This window comes from Aegilops tauschii, chromosome 5, assembly GCF_002575655.3.
Source record: "Aegilops tauschii subsp. strangulata cultivar AL8/78 chromosome 5, Aet v6.0, whole genome shotgun sequence".
Classification (NCBI taxonomy): Eukaryota; Viridiplantae; Streptophyta; class Magnoliopsida; order Poales; family Poaceae; genus Aegilops; species Aegilops tauschii.
Genome location: NC_053039.3, coordinates 78,504,094 through 78,521,834, shown reverse-complemented (window position 1 = coordinate 78,521,834; position 17,741 = coordinate 78,504,094). Strand labels below are relative to the sequence as shown.

Sequence of the window (17,741 nt, the reverse complement as noted above, 5' to 3'; positions counted from 1 at the left end):
GCGGGGAAGGAAGACTGCTTGCGGCTTTTGTCGTGCACCGCGTCCACGGTGGACCAGTAGATCGTCGTCCCCTACCTGCTTCGACTGTGATGGGCTCCTTCTTTTCCTTTCTGGGTGACCTGCAATGAATTCTAATCTTATTTTAGGTTTCTGGGCAGATTATATTTATCTAAACATACACCAACTAACTGATTTAGAAGACAATAGCATCTCAAGTTTTGATGCAAACCATAGTAGACTAGAAGGTACTACCTCACTTTCATATTAATTGACGTTTAATCGGGTGTATCTAGCATTGACTTACATTACTTGAAACCTTATATTTTATCCAAGCTCAATCCCGTGCTCTCTAGCTGTGTTGTAACAATAGCTGTGTTGTAACAATGAAACCCTATGTATATTGACAGAGGAGAACGGGCTGCCGACTCTAGGCTAGTTCTTTTCCGCCCTCCTAGTCTCCGACCTCGAGTCTACCTATCGTGTCTCAAAGTCATAAACAAAAAACATATTCACCGATATGATAGCCAACAACTCTACTTGTCAAAATCATAAATCTAGTGGAATAGCATTTGCAGAACCCTTGAAGTGTGGATACAATAAAACAACTATAAATCTACCATCACAAATTATTTAGTGCAGTAGATAACTTGTCTTGATCAATTTCGACATCAACACATTTAGAGAATGAAATACTTGTTGATGTGGCTAATAATGGGTCTAATCATCCAGTTGATCTTGATTAAGACAGATGGATCGGAATACTTTTTAGCCAGATTTAGGGTGTGCGTACTAATCTTCACTTAGTGATCCTGACAATGCTAGGTGCAGTAATGGACATGTACTGAGGAGCCAGTGGGCAATACAAAAAAACTCACAAAAATCAAGAAATATAACAATACAAGCACTCACATGAGGGTCATAGCATCCTTTGGAAAGTACTACTCCATCTGTTCATAACTATAAGATTGTATAATTTTTTTTCTGAATCAGATGTATATAGACATATTCTAGTATGTTTGCTCATTCATTTCAGCTCGTATATAGTTCATATTGAAATATCCAAAAGCATCTTATATCTGTGAACGGATAGAGTACTGTTAGGGCGCTCAGACAATGAAGAACCAATAAGTATTCACTTAAGCGACATATTCTAAGTTGAACATCAATAACATGTCTTAAGTTAATAATAATAAACTAAACAACTGGGATTTTGACCTTAGCATCTAGTTCTAAGCGCCCCCGTTGAAAATTTCCATGGATCCCGCTCACCCGGGGATGTTGGTACGCGAGGAATTGATATTTTGTTTATGACTTTGTTTATTAGCGAGCGGCTGGAGCCAATGTACGGCCTTCTAGTAGGAAAGTCCCCAACTGCTCGCGAGCTCAAATGAGCTCGCATTAAAAGTGAATTAAAGAAAAACATTTTAAGAATTCCAATTTTTTTGTGTGGTAAACTTTAATAAATATTTTAAGAGCCTGCAAATTTTCACTTTGAAATGAAATTAAGCAAAAAAAAAGTAGCACTTCAAAATGCTTTGAAAATGGCATGCATTGATCATTGATTGTTTTCCACCACTATCACGAATGTGATTTCATAATGAAATTTTGCAAGCACTCAGAACTTTTGTCAATGTTTCGCATTAAAAAATCAGGATTTTTGAATTTTTTCAAAAAAAGAATTACGAATTTACTGCTCATACAGGCTCATTTGAGCTCGAGTTGAGAATAGTTGTGTTCCTTTTCATAAGCATGTTCCTAATATAGCAACGACAATTTGTGCTTTAGCCGTGTTGTCTAGCAGTATGTAAATTGTATCCATCCAGTAGTAAAAAAATGTAACAAGCTAAAACACATTGCCATAGTCAATCATGTGCGACAGTATCATCATGCACACAATGCTGTGTGGATCGTGGCTATGAAATACTCCCTCCGTTTCTAAATACTTGTCTTTCTAGGCATTTCAAATGACTATCACATACGGATGTATGTAGACATATTTTAGAGTGTAGATTCACTCATTTTACTCCGTATGTAGTCACTTGTTGAAATGCCTAGAAAGACAAGTATTTAGGAACGAAGAGAGTACGTACTATTAAAGCAAACATCTGAGTTCATGTGAGCCGTGCCGTGGATCGTGGCCACGGCACGTTCAGGAGTATATTTCAGAAGGAACATGTGCAAAGCAATAATTACAAAATGACTAGCCATGCAGGCCTTCAGCAGCACTGTTCCGCAAGCAAAAGCACGTGCGTGTTTCTTCTTTTCGCTTTCCCAGCCCGAACCAGATTTTAAACAAAGCGGCCCGTGCCGCAACGGTCCCCACCTGCAGCTCCCGCCCATGGACCGCGACCACCCAACAGCGAGAGACCAGACGAGAGTCGAGACGAACGGGCGACGCGCCACAGCGACTCACGCGAGCGACCACCGTCCCCGGTCTCTGCTCTGCAATCCGGAGCGAGAGCGCGGGGCGAGGCGAATCGACCGGTGGGCCCGCGCCCGGCGAATCTTCCGGGTGGGGCCCGCAAAAGGGGTCGAATGACTGACCAGACCGGTCCTGCCCCGACACGACCGGGCCGCGTCCTCCCTCCTACTACTCCTCCCGTGCCTCCACCGGCGGGCGTGGGACTGGTCGGTGGGTCCAGACACTTCTGGCAGGCGGGCCACACGGGGGGTTATTATTTCGTTTCCCTCGCGTGGTGGCCGCTGGTTGGTCAGTACGACGAGGCGATGGGCATGCCTGCGGGCGCGGGGGAATGATTTGCGGTTGGACCGGCCGTGCGTGTGCGTCACGGGGAGGCAGCCGGTGGGTCGAGCGAGAGATATTTTTTTTTCTTGAGACAGGTCGAGCGAGAGATGGGCTCTGGAAGAACTCTCGTCGCTGCCGCTCACTTCTAGTTTTTAGTGCACAAACATGGGCCGATGCCGCTCACTTCGGGTGTGTTTGGTAGGGTGTATGGAGGGTGCATGAGGGCAAAAGTTCTCAATCCGACCCACTTTTATTTGTTTGGTAGGGTGTATGGACTCACCTGAGCTATGTCCATCTCATGCATAAAAGGGCCCTCAACCATGCTCATCTCATGCACCCTGTCATGCACCCCAATTCAGATATGTTTATATTTACAAAAAATGTTCAAATTTCGAAAAAATGTTCAGATTTTAAAAAAGTTCAGAATTTCGATTTTTTAAAAAGTTTAAAATTTTAAAATTGTTTAAATTTTCAAAAAATTGTTTTGAATTTCAAAATTTATTTGAATTTTCAATAAATGTTTTAAAATTTTCAAAAATGTTCGGAATTTTGAAAAATAAATATTTTTAAATTTTGAAAAAACCATAATTTCAAAAAAAAAATAAAATATTCAAATATTGTTTAAATTTTGGAAAGTTCAGAATTTCAAATATTTTCAAATTTTCAAAATATGTTTAGAATTTCAAATTTTAATTAGTTTTGAAAAAATATTTAGAATTTCAAATTTTGTTTAAATTTGTTTTCATTTTGTTTCAATTTTGTTCATCATTCAAAAAAATTAGAATTTGAAATTGTTCAGCATGTCTAAACACATGCATGCTGCCAAACAAAGTCTTAGCTCAGCATGTCTCAGCGCATACATCGCCGCCAAACAACAGCAACTGCATGGAGTCAGCATGTTTACACTGAGCATGTATGAGAGGAGAACAACTAGGTTAGGTCCATACATGCTACCAAACACACCCTTCTAGTTTTAGTGCACAAACATATTATTATATCACCTAAAAACCATATTATTATATTTCATGAATATTTTTTGAAAAATTGTGTGTTTTATGTTTTCATAAACATTTCTATACACGTGATTTGTTTATAAAATGGTACAAAGATATTTTATATGCTATAATTTTTTAAATGACGGAACAATTCTTTTACGTTTCATGAAGATTTCTCTTGAAATTTCATGAAAATTTTGAAAAAAAATGTGTGAACATTTTGGTTGAATGGTATGAACGTCTCTTAGATGTCATGAACAATTTTAAATGTGTGAATGTTTAGTCATGAACATTTTGCTTAAATTGTATGATTTTTCTAAAAAATGATGAATATTTTCTTAATACAGGCGGGACACTTCCTACAAATTCGATGATCATTTTTAATACATGATGACCATTTTCTAAAATACCTGAGGAACACACGATATCATATCTAGATACTCAAAATAATAAAATATTGTCTTTAGCTACCACATAATAGTATGCTAGATGTGGACGTTACGTCCACTTGGAGGATGTATTTTTCCTAATAAGAAATGAAAGAACAAAAAGTTAGCCCCAACGCACGCTGTAGCCGCCACCTTCCAAAAGTTAGGGTTCCTCGGCCTCCCGTCGGCGCCGGCGTCGGTCCGCCACGTCTCCGGTGGCCTTAGGGCCATGGGGCGGAGTGGATCCCGGTCCTTACTGGTGGGAGGGCTCCGTTTTTAGATCTTTCTTCAAGTTTTGTTAGGGTTTGTGTTCTGCGCAAGAAGGCGAGACGGCGTGGCTCCAAGATGGAATAAAGGTCTCCCCACCTAGTCCCCGTTCCGGTGGTGCATCTAGCATTGTCGGTGGACGTGTTGAGGTGTGTCTCCGGCGGATCTGTCTTTGGTGGATTTGCTCGGATCTGATCGTTGTTCGTCTATGTTCGTGTGTGTTTTCAGGTTGGATCCTTCTGATCTACGCTACTCTTAATCGGCGTCGTTGCTGTTCTGCTGCGTTGGTCCTATGGGGCCTTAGCATAACGACTTACTGACTGTCTACTACAACACTTTTGCCCGGCTCCGACAAAGGAGGGGCATGGCAGCGGCGCGCCTTCGGCTCGCTTCAGTGCTTATAGTCGTTGCTAGATGGTTACGGATCTGGATGTAATTTTCATTGTTTCTAGTGTTCATTGTACTACCATGATTGAAGATGAATAGATCGGAAGTTTTTCCAAAAAAAGAAAGAACAAAAAGTTCCCATGAAAACCGCAATCAACCCCCCCCCCCCAACACACACACATCTGGTCTTTTGAACTCTTTGTTAGGGACCGGTCTTTTTTTAACTCATGCGATGGCACTAGCGAGTCCTGGGAGAAAAGCAAAAGAATACGGAGAATACAAGGTAAAAACTCTGACATACTAAAATACGGAGAATACTTGGCCCACAGTATCTAGCTAGCGACACCCTACTGCTCTCCACCTTGGCGCTAGGTAACCCCTCCGTTAGAAAAACAAGATTGGCTATTTCTCATGCGCCTAAAATTCCTTTTCAAGTTAGTCACTTTTTTCTTTCTTCCTTCCCTCTTGGTCGAACCTCATCGGAGAAGAACTAGCCCCATTGTCGGTGTCAAAACCGGCGGATCTCGGGTAGGGGGTCCCGAATTGTGCGTCTAAGGTTGATGGTAACAGGAGACGGGGGACACAATGTTTACCAAGGTTCGGGCCCTCTCTATGGAGGTAATACCCTACTTCCTGCATGAATATGAGTATTACAAGAGTTGATCTACCACGAGATCGCAATGGCTAAAACCCTAGAAGTCTAGCATGTATGACTATGATCGTCTTTCCGAACTAAGCCCTCTGGTTTATATAGACACAGGAGGGGCTAGGGTTATACAAAGTCGGTTACAGAGAAAAGGAATCTTCATATTTGGTCGCCAAGCTTGCCTTCCACGCCAAGGAGAGTCCCATCCGGACACGGGAGAGAGTCTTTGGTCTTGTATCTTCACAGCCCATCAGTCCGGCCCATATCCAACAGGCCGGACGCCCGAGGACCCCTTAGTCCAGGACTCCCTCAGTAGCCCCTGAACCAGGCTTCAATGACGAGGTGTCCGGCGCGCAGATTGTCTTCGGCATTTCAAGGCGGGTTCCCCTTTCCGAATACTCCAAGATAGTCTTCGGATGCAACGAACGTGTCCGGATCTGCAACATAAGTACCACACACAACCGCAAAGAGTATAATATTTCACGAGTCCAATATACTGACAACTTTTCGTAACGTGACATCATGCTTGTCCGGTCTTTATTTCGAACCATTTTTTGTCCTGCTGTTCCATGTTTCGAGGCGGGGCTTTTATTGGCACGTCTTGTCGAAGCAGAGATCATGTCCCCTTATTGTGGGATTCCCATTAATACGAGCGTGGCTAACCCAACCGTTCCACTGGGAAGATTCCTTAGTAATAGGCGGGTTTTCAGGCTTAGGAGGAGGCGTTAGATACCTGCTGCCTTTATAAAGGAGCCAAGGGGCGTTTCTTTTCACGCCAAACCTCTCCTCAGCCTTTCAAACCTCGAGTTCTAGCACCCAAGGTTCGACTTCATTGCTTCAAGCTTCCCAATCATGTCCGGACCCGGCCCACAGGGCCAATGGGTGGCTTCCTCTGTTACGGAGGAGGACATTGCGAAGCTCCGGGCGGCCAGATACCTGACCGCGGAGATCCCCCACAGGCTTCCTGCTCAAGGACAGGTTATTCCGACCCCCAGATCCGGCGAGAGGGTCGTATTCATCTCTCACTTCCTCCGAGGGCTAGGGTTCGCTCTTCACCCCTTCGTCCGGGGGCTCATGTTTTATTACGGACTAGATTTTCACGATCTAGCCCCAAATTATTTCCTTCATGTCTCGGCGTTCATCATCACGTGTGAGGCCTTCCTCTGAATTCCCCCACACTTCGGCTTATGGCTCAAGACCTTTAGTGTGAGGCCGAAGGTGGTCGACGGGAAACAGGCGGAGTGCGGCGGCGCCGTAGTGAGCAAGCTTACCAATACTCTCTGGCCAAAAGGCTCTTTCACCGAAACTTCCAACCCATGACAGCGGGAGTGGTTCTACATCACAGAACCCCGCGGTACCGAGTGGGCGGCTATACCTGCGTTCCATTCTGGCCCTCCATTACAGCTGGCATCATGGATTAATAAGGGACTGGACTGGGGATCAGTTGGTGAAGTGCAGACTCTACAGAGCCGCATCCGAACCCTCCTTGAGAAGGACATCGATCTTGTCAACGTGGTTCAAGTAATGCTAGTCCGCCGAGCCCTGCCGTGCCAGCGTAGGCCTCTTCGCATGTGGGAGTTTAATCCGGAAGGGCCACGAACCCTTCAACACTTCTTCGACACTACGCACAAAGGGATGTGGAAGTTGTTTTTCGGGAAACGAAAACAGTGGCCGGACACCACCGAGGACATCGGCCTCGACTGCAACCATCCGGATACCTCGGTAAGCACTCAACTCCCGAACACTTTGTAGTGAAGTATGCAGTAATATGTTACTGAGCAAACTGTCTTATTCCAGGGCTGGATAAAGAAAGTGGAGCAAATTAGGTGTTCGACCCCCCTTCCCGAAGACTCAGCGGATCCCGTACTAACAAGGATGCTGGCCCCGGCACCATACCAGATGCCTGTGGAGGAGGACAAGGCGGAAAGCGGGAGGACAAAAAACAGCCTCCATCCCGAAGGTATATCAGACATTGCGTCCGGGGGAATCAAAATTCCATCGTCCGAAGACAAAAGTGAAGGAGAAGTCAAAGTCTCTTCCCCCCATGGTAAGAAAAGGGCTGCCTCAGAAGATTGGGAGGAAATGGCTTCTAAGCGAGGCAAGGTGCCTCAATCGGGCGGCACGGGCTTGGAGGATGGCGTCCTCGCACAGTCCCACGATGAGGACAAGCCTCTAGCCGAATCGTAAGTGAACAAGGATGTTTTTAAACATATCCCGTTCCTTTCCTGTTACCAAGGTAACATCTAGAATATATGTTTTTGCAGCTCGGCAAATACTCTTCTTCACCAATCCTCTTCCTCGGGAGATCTTCTTCCGGAGATGATGGAAAGCGAGACACCTCCACCGGTCTCCTCGCCCAATAAGGCGGACGACTTTGAGGTGTCGTCCAGGAGTGTCTCTCCTGATCAACAAGTGGTGCGAGGGGTGATGAAGGCACTACCCGAAGGTGATACTTCGGTAGCCCAGGGTCCGGGGGCCAACAATAAAGGCCCCAGACTGTCCGTCTACAGCCGGAGACGACTCTGGGGACAGATAAACAGATCCCTTCGAAGGGAGGCCGTACTCATACAGCAGCTTCTGGAGGTCCAGAAGCGCCGGATATATTGACGAACATGCTACGACAGGCGTCCGTCTTGGAGGAACATCGTACCTTGATGGGTACAGTGGTTGAAAAGGTTCTGTCCGCGAAAAGCGGATTGAATGAAGCATGCGCGAGCCTGCTAAGAGGCTTCGAGGTCTGTACTGTAGAATTTTTGATTGTGTTTAATTCACAAACTACACCTGTGTATAGGTAGTAGCCCCTGAGACTCGGATTGGCTTCCCAAGGGAGGCGATGAGAGGATCAAAAAAGATATGTCCAGAAAATAATATGATGAGTTGAAACGCAGGCTGTCGCCTCCCTGGCGTCCGCCCGGACTACAGAAGTTGCCGATCTGGAGCGGAAGCTTGATGTGGCAGAAGATGACCTTACGCTTATCAACAAGCGTCTTGACGAGTCGCAAGGTATGTTTTTGGGGCAGTCCTTACAAGCACGTGCTTTGTAATGTAAGCATGACGAGAAATATTGTATACTGAGATATGCATGACTGCAGATGGTGCCGCCGCGGTTGAGATCCTTCGGGCTGAGCTGGCCCGGGCCAAGGAGCAGGCCCGGATTGGTAATGCAGCTGCCGAGAGGGCATCTGCCGAGTTAAAGGCCGAACAGGCTGCATGGCGCCAATGCGAGGAGAGAATATCCACGATGGCGCGTGAGCTGAAGGATGCCGCTAGCCGCTGTGAATTCCTCAAGACGGATAATAAAGCCAAGACTGCTGATCTTGACAAGGCCTTACGAGAGGCGAAGGAAGCGCAGTCCGAATCTAGAGCGGCCCGGGAGGAGATCCGACAAGCTGGGGAGATCGCGGCTGGTAAGCCCTTTTTATTGCAAACTAAGTTCGGCCATCCGAATTATGCTCCGCTTACTCAAGTGTGGAGTTCTCCAGACGCGTTATTGGACTTGCCAAAGAGTGCTTCCGATGCGGCGCAATTTTACCAAGCGCGAGAAGGGTGTGCGACGGAGAAGCTTTTCTGGTCACAGTTCGGTGCGTCAAAGCGTCCACTGTTGCTGAACGAACAGATGACCCAATGGGCTGAGCTCCACAGAATATCCGGTTCTGCTATGAAGGAGGCCGTGCTCGGGCTATGGCCGAATGAGCCAATTCCGGATAGTTATTGGTGCGGCGACTTGCTGATGCGGTGCCGCGTATCGACGCCGTTAAGCGGTCGGCGTGCATTGAAGGTGCACGGATGGCCTTTGCCCGTTTCAAGACATACTGGGCGAAGATGAAGGCCACTGATGTTGCAGTGAAGGGTCCACCCAAGGGCAAGGACCATCACACACTAGAGCATTATTTCGAGGATGTCCTGAAGGGTGCCCGCTTGATAGAGGGTCAGTGCTCGAAAACATGATATTCGAGTGAAATGTATGGAATTTTGTAAAAGACAATGTTATAATAAGGCTATTTTTTGTAGTTTCGCCTAAAACTTTTGTTCCTCCTGCGCGGCCGTTTTTGTATTAATCTGAAAGTTTTCCAGTCGTCGGCTTCAGCCCCCTCGTATAAAGTACGGGGGTGTTCGGAAAAGCATTTGATCACTCTTAACCCAACGTCTTGGTCCATTAAGGAGGTGTCAATGCGGTGAACTAGGCAATCAGACTATAGGGCGTTAACACTTTCACTTAGCCATAGGATTTTTATGGGGGGGGGGGGGGCTACGATATAGCCCCTGGTATGCACACGGCTTACTCCAATACGGTGCGTTACATATATGACCTGGAGAAAAAGGTCCTTTGTATAATACGGAGGGAATCGCGAAAGATTCCGATAAGTCATCGAGTGGTTGACCAGCTCTCGCCGCATCATGACAGTCAGTTTTCGGCTTTCTCTACTGAGGTGCTTGACTAGATGAACCGGAAGCACAATCGCAGTAGTTCTCCCTTTACTACCCTAGCCGATAGAGCGGAACCTAAGGTAGCAAGCACAGGAGCCGGGCAACCCAACTATTGACCCAAGACATGATTCGGAGCTGATGCATATAAGGCCAAACTCGCGACGCCGAAGTACGCTATAAAGTTGTTCGGACTTGTCGGCAACTCATTTGTTCCCATACCAAGCCCCTGGCTAGTTATGCCGAGGTGTATGTGTGAAACAACCACTGGAGCCAAATTTAGTTTTTTTTTAGAAAAAAAGCGAATGCTGGATGCGGATTATGTTTACTGGGACTTGAGTGATATGCCAATCGTTATTTTATAGATAACAAAGCCGCAACCCCGGCTATTTGACATGCCAGGGGTCGAAGGCGGAGGGAAAAGGCACTTTACAGGCTCAGAATAGAGAGTGTGGTCTACAAAAAAGTTATTTTGGACCTCCTGTCGCACGTCTGCGCCGCCTGTCCTCGGTGAAGGGACTCCTTGAAGGGAATAGCCTTTGGGTGAGTATACGAAGCCGAACTCCGATAGAATCCGTGGCCAGCCATTGAGCCGCCTATGGAGATAATAATAAAAAGAAAAGGTAGTTAGAAAAGAAAAAGAGAGAGGTTATGGGAGTACTTGCAGGCTCGTCCGTATTGTGCTTCCGCCGATGCCTAGGGTATCTTAAGTGCATAGTTATGTATGCGCAGTACATATTGCGCAGGTATATGGGGCGGACGACAGAAGCCGAACTGCTAATCCAGCTCCGAGATTGGTCGATCCTGTTGAATGGAGACCGGTGGCTTAATGGCCGACAAGGTATGCGGTTCAATAAGACCGCTTTGTACTTTGGCTGAGATTGTCGTAGTATGATCCTTAGTCTGGAGGGAGTGCTTCTCCCGCTCTCCTGTAGGGTTGTGCGTCACGCATACCATGTTCACTGTTTTTACTTTGGGGGGAAATTGCTTCTGACCCCCGGTATTTGGTTGGTGAATCTCTTCGTCGTCGCTATCACCGGGCGGCCTCCTCCCCTTGTGTGCGGCGTTGAGCTTGCCGGCCTGCTTGAAGACCCAGCAGCTTCTGTTGGTATGATTAGCTGGTTTATCGGGATGGCCATGAATCTGGCAGGGCCGATGCAATATCTTGTCTAAATTGGATGGTCCGTCTTTGTTTGCCTTGAGTGGCTTTTTCCGTTGACCGGGTTTGGGGCCGCTGAATCCGGCGTTGACCGCCGTGTCGTGTGTTCTTTCATTATCATTGCGACGTTCGTGTTTACTGCGTCGTGGCTTGCCATTGTCGTCTCAGACTTCGGAAGTGCCCGGATCGCTGGCGCTGTTGCTTCTACGAGCGAGCCAGCTGTCTTCTCCCGCGCAAAAGCGGGTCATTAGAGCGGTAAGGGCTGACATGGATTTTGGCTTTTCTTGACCGAGGTGGCGGGCGAGCCACTCATCCCGGACGCTGTGTTTGAAGGCCGCTAGGGTTTCCGCGTCCGGACAGTCGACGATTTGGTTCCCTTTAACTAAGAACCTAGTCCAGAGCTTCCTGGCTGACTCTCCGGGCTGCTGGACAATGTGACTTAAGTCATCAGCATCTGGTGGCCAGACATATGTACCTTGGAAGTTGTCGCGGAAGGCATCTTCCAAGTCCTCCCAGCTGCCAATAGAGTTTTCCGGCAGACTGTTTAACCAGTACCGAGCTGGTCCTTTGAGTTTTAATGGTAGGTATTTGATGGCATGGAGGTCATCTCCGCGGGCCATGTGGATATGGAGAAGAAAATCCTCGATCCACACCGCGGGATCAGTTGTTCCATCGTATGATTCGACATTCACGGTTTTAAACCCTTCTGGGAATTCATGCTCCATTACTTCGTCAGTGAAGCAGAGTGAGTGTGCGGCGCCTCTATATTGGGCCACGTCGCGACGTGGCTCAGATGGAGTCCGTCTGCGGTTTTCGGTCCGGGCGTGACTAGACTTGTCACGTCCGAATAGGTAGCCGAGGTTGCGTGTCGAGGCACGTCCTCGCGATCCGTAGATCGATTTGGTATGTTCTGCTCTACTGTCCACGTCCTGCTGAGGGTCGTATGTATGACCCCAAGCTGTTTTATCTCTGTTTTTTCGTTGGGGTGAGGCGGGTTGCTATTCGGCTTGAGCTGCCGCTTTATCCCGACCGCGTTGGGGTCGGTCGGCCACATTGTCCCAGCCGCGTGGTATAGGTTCCGTCGCCTCCTCATCGAACTGAGGTAGCAATCTGTGCTTCGGGTAACCCTTGGTTGGGCGCTTGAGGCCGTATTCTTCGGCTGCTAGGATATTTGTCCATCTATCGTTGAGCACGTCTTGGTCAGCTTGAAGCTGCTGCTGCTTCTTTTTCAGGCTCCTTGCAGTGGCTATTACCCGGCGTTTAAAGTACTCCTGCTCGAGAGGTTCCTCAGGCACGATGAAATCCTCGTTGCCGAGGCTCTCCTCATCCTCGGAGAGTGGAAGATAATTACTGTCCTCCGAGCCTTCATGTATGGCCTGTTCACCAGGGCTAACGTGCCCGTCTTCCCGTTCATCTTGTTCGGAGGTTGCCTCGACAGGGTCTTCATTGTCTTCGGCATCGTCCGGAGTATTGTTTTCTCCGGTGTCGGTATTGTTATCTTTTGCACGACGTGACTTAGAGCGGTGCCGCTGACGCCGGCGTCTGGGCTGTGTTTCGGGAGGTTTATCCTCAACTGGATCTTCTTTATCATCGTCGTTAGTTTCTTTAGGTGTATCCACCATGTATACGTCGTACGAGGAAGTGGCCATCCAGCGTCAGGTAAACGGCGGGTTTTGGCCTTGTTCCTCATCGGCATCGTCGTCTATACCGTCGATGTCTTCGGAGTCATAATCGAGCGCGTCGGTTAGGTCTTCGACAGTGGCTATGAATTGGGCGGTGGGTGGGAAACGAAATTCTCCATCATCAGCCTCCAGTTCGAACCGGATATAATTCGGCTGAGAGTCCTCCGCTAGGGATAGATTTTTTTAGTGAGTTGAGCACGTCGCCTAAAGGCGAGTGCCGGAAGATGTCCGCGGCGCTGAATTCGGCGATCGATGACCGATCCTGCTCGACATGCGTGGACGCACATGGTTCGGAGCTTATAGCCGAAAACGAGTCGGGGTTTCAGAGACACAGATATCACCCGAGGTTAGGTCTGTGTGCGGCTCCAACGCCGCGGAATCTATGGCTTCCGTGGCGGGGTTGAGCTTCTCGTCCTCGGATGGCGCGATCTGTTCCGGATCTAAGGCTAGAGCGGTTGTAGGTGCAATTTCCTGGGCATGGCCCGATGACAGATTTAAGTCATGTTCATCGTGGCGACGGGGAACACTGCCGTGGTCTCGAATCCGTCGAAGATCAAGTCTCCGTGGAAGTCCACGACGTAGTTCAAGCTCCCAAATCTGACCTGATGGCCAGGGGCGTAGCTGTCGATCTGCTCCAGATGGCCAAGCGAGTTGGCCCGCAGTGCGAAGCCGCCGAACATGAAGATCTGTCCGGGGAGGAAGGTTTCCCCTCGGACGGCATCGTTGTTGACGATTGGACGAGCCATCAAACCTTTTGAGGACGGCACAGTGGAACTCTCAATGAAAGCACCAATGTCGGTGTCAAAACCGGCGGATCTCGGATAGTGGGTCCCGAACTGTGCGTCTAAGGTTGAGGGTAACAGAAGACGGGGGACACAATGTTTACCCAGGTTCGGGCCCTCTATATGGAGGTAATACCCTACTTCCTGCTTGATTGATCTTGATGAATATGAGTATTACAAGAGTTGATCTACCACGAGATCGCAATGGCTAAAACCCTAGAAGTCTAGCCTGTATGACTATGATCGTCTTTCCGGACTAAGCCCTCCGGTTTATATAGACACCGGAGGGGCTAGGATTATACAAAGTCGGTTACAGAGAAAAGGAATCTTCATATTTGGTCACCAAGCTTGCCTTCCACGCCAAGGAGAATCCCATCCGGACACGGGAGAGAGTCTCCGGTCTTGTATCTTCACAGCCCATCAGTCCGGCCCATATCCAACAGGCCGGACGCCCGAGGACCCCTTAGTCTAGGACTCCCTCACCCATCCTCTATCTCAGGGTGAAGTCATGGCCCTATTATCTATCTTAGGGGTCGGGGTGCAGAGGATCGCCAAAGGGTTTCATGGGTGGTGTCCGGCTTAGAGGGATGGACGGGGTGGAAGCCAGCAACGGTAATGGGGGAGGTTGAGGGGAGGGCGTGGCAGCGAGGCGGGGCAGCGAGGCGGTGCGCGGTAGTGCCCGCCAGCCGCTGGTGGTGGAGGCCAGAGGTTAGGGCGGGGTAGACTGGGCGTTCGGGAGGAGGAAGAGTGTTGAGTAACGTGATTGTCTTGGATACATAGGATAGACTCGGAAAGTATTATGGCTTGTCTTGTACTCCAAGTAGATCATGTACTCCTATATATATGCCCACGAGGCTCAAGCAATACGACAAACTATTCCACCAATCCCTCACTCCCTTCTAACATGGTATCAGCCTTACCTCGATCCTAAACCCTAGCCGCCGCCGCTTCCGCACCCGCGCGCCGCCCCCGGAACGGTCGGCCTCCATGACCGCCGCCGGGGGCCGCGCCGCCCGTACCTAGGGTTCGTTCGCCGGTCGTGTTGACCGGCTGCCCTAGAGAGTCTTTTTTCCAATCCCTTGATCTGGGTTTTTTTCTCACGCCGGTCGTTTTGATTGGTGTTTCTTTTTTATTTTCTGATCTAAGATCGGTTTGCGTCGCTCGCCGCCGTTCCTGGTACATCGTGCCTCTACTTCATCATCGGTGTTGACTCCTTTCGGCAGCTTCGTCGTCCCAAACATCACGCAGCGCGACAACAGTGCAAGTGTGGCGGCCAGGTGCGTCCTCGAGCGCGTCCCTGGTTTCCATCCAGGCTTGCGTTGCTCACGTGCATGCACATGTGCAAGTGTAGTTTGCTGCACGCCACATGCACCGTCCTGGACGCAGGACGCGGAAGCAGTCCCGATCTGCATCACGCGTCGCACTCTCGCGGGATCCTGTGCATCTTCATCAACGCGCGGCTGGTCTAATCAACCATTGCTTGCGCCTCCGCATGGTTCCAGTGAAGCTCATCTATGAGCGCACGCATCTACACCGATCGAGCAATGGACTGCTGCTGCGTCGCCCCGTCGGGCCGCAGCGCCGCCGCTCCGTAGTTCTTCTCCCGGCTGCATCGACCCGCGTCACCGCTGCGTCGCCTTTTCGGGCCGTAGTGCCGCGGCCCGCGGTCCGCCGTCGCCCCGGCCTGCCCGCCGCCGCTGCGTCGCCCCTTCGGGCCGTCGCGCCGCGGCCCACGGTCCCCCGCCGTCTCTGCGCTTGACCTCCCGTGGTATGCGCCGCGCCGCTTTCCTTGGTGCGGGAACGCCACTGTCCGCACCGATCTTCGTCACGCTGTCAGGATTCTTCGCCTACTTCGAGCATCGCCGCCGCGCTCCTAACCTAGCCGCCGCCGCCATCAGGCCGACGCCGCCGCTCTTCTTCGTCCGCCGCCGCCGCTACCCCCTAAGCCGCCGCAGCCCCCCGGTCGATCCCATTCGTCTTTGTCCAGCAACAGCCCGTCGCCAGCATCGTCGTCATCTACCCCGACCGCTTCATCTATTCCGACAACCGCGGGCGACATTGGTGCCGCACCGATTGGCCCGCAACCGTCGTCGAGTCCTTCTCTGCTGGCCTCTCCGAATTCTCTGACATGGCGTACAGCTCGTGCAGGTCCCAGTCTACGCATGCCCGGTGCTGACAACACTGATGCGTGCCTTCGTCCACGACGTGTCCCCGGGCCTGGCAAGCCTGATGCGGCGCTTCGTCAACTTCGTCTTCGTCCATCTACGCATGCCCGGTGCTGGCAACACCGATGCGTGCCTTCGTCCGCGATGTGTCCCAGGGCTTGGCAAACCCGCCACGACGTGTCGTCAACAACGTCTTCCTCCCGGCGCACCACTACTTTGACACCACTGCGCCCATGTCTAACTCGGGGCCTCCTTGCACCCGCGGCTCCACGGCGCCATCATCGACACCGGCTACCGCGACTCGACATCGACCACGGCATTTTTCGCACGGCTACCTCGACCACGGCTACACCACCTACATTCTCGGCTACCTCGACAAACGGCACAAAGGGCTACCGCCTGCTTGAGCAACCTCGTCGGTTTTCACTCCAGCCACGACTCCGCGATGCATCGACCGTTACGACTGTGTGTGTGTGGGGGGGGGGGGTCCGTCGGCTTGCCTTCGGATTCTTCTCCAGTCTCACCGTCTGCGTCGCTACCGTTGTGACTGCGGGGGATGTTGAGTAACGTGATTGTATTGGATACATAGGATAGACCAGGAAAGTATTCTGGCTTGTCTTGTACTCTAAATAGATCATGTACTCCTATATATATGCCCACGAGGCTCAAGCAGTACGACGAATTATTTCACCAATCCCTCACTCCTTTCTAACAAAGAGGATAAACAATAGCTTGATCAATTTTGGACGGTTGGATTAAGATCAGACCGTCCATATAAAAAATGACTGATGCAACTATTTTTTTCAAGCACATGACAAATAGAGTCTCCCTAGAAAAAAACATTTCTTCCTCCAAGCAACAATGTTTTCACCTAGCTTATACAGTTTCTCAATGCTAGCATTCAGATCCACCGTCACCAGAGTCTATAAGCATTCAGCGGTTCTTTGGACTCTACATAGGCGAATGCTTGGTGGACATAACCTGTGGCAACATGCGTGCCCTTGTTGCACTCGCTGATCCGAACCATGCCATGCCGGGACCTGTGTCTCGTGCCGTTGGGCTCCTGATCGTGAGTGTATAGAACATCTTTCCCGCGCGCATACCCGCGCGTCAGCACATGCTCGTTGTGCGCGAAGTGCGGCAGCAGGAGCTGCTGCGGCGGCCGCACGTTCATCTCCACGCGATACTAGCGCCTCCACCTCTGCTCCTGCCTCGCGCTCTCCAGAACCCACACGTCCGTCCTCTCCAGCGTCGGCGAGTCGTGGATGATCGCCATGCCCAGCCTCCCGCGGACCTCCGCCAGGCGGAAGCGGCTGCCGGGCCTGGTCGGCAGCGGCAGCGGCAGCGGCTTGACGGACGCGACGCGCTCGTCCTCGAGGTCGAAAGACATGATCCTCTCGGTGCCCTGCGCGATCCAGTACGTCGCGCCGTCGACGCCGACGATGCCGGCCTCGAGGAGGCACCTCGCGCCGGCGCCGCCGACTGCCGGCGTCGCGACGTCGCGCCAGGACGCGTCCCCGAGCGTGAACACCTGCACGGTGTGGAACTCCCAGACTCCCCGGAAGCCGCACGGGACGTGTACGACCTTGTACCGTCCCGTGCTCTGGTGGTGCGCGAAGCCGTATGCCTCGTGCCACTTCAAGCTGGACGCACGCATATGGATATCGGCGGCGCACGGCAACGGCGGGAGGAGGAGCCTCTCCCCGTTGGCTGGGTTCGCCAGCGCGATGGCGCCGCCGGACTGGCTGTCGTCGCAGAGGCAGATCAGGCCGTTGCACGTGCCGACCACCTTCATCACTCGGTCCGCCCGGCTAGCCATCACCCGCTTAAGCCCACACTTGTCGTCAAGGACGTACGCTTCCCCTCCGCTGACGAGGAGGGTCTTGGCGCGGCTCCGCAGGTCCGTCGCCGTGCGCTCGTCGACGGCGTCACGCCATTGCCGGCACACGAGGCGGGATCGGCGGCGGGAGTTGGGCGGGAGTCGCAGCAGGATCTCCACGAGGACGTCCGTGGCCGTCGGGAATTCCGCGCCGCTGCAGCTGGTGCCCTCGTCGCCCAT

General features: G+C 50.8%; 1 protein-coding gene across 1 annotated transcript; it reads right to left on the bottom strand.

The window, feature by feature from the left end:
• Window positions 1-16,868: 16,868 nt before the first annotated feature.
• Window positions 16,869-17,741, bottom strand: LOC109773643 (F-box protein At3g07870-like). The gene has a single exon (XM_020332344.1). It carries the CDS (start codon window positions 17,739-17,741, stop codon window positions 16,869-16,871), a length of 873 nt encoding a protein of 290 aa, XP_020187933.1.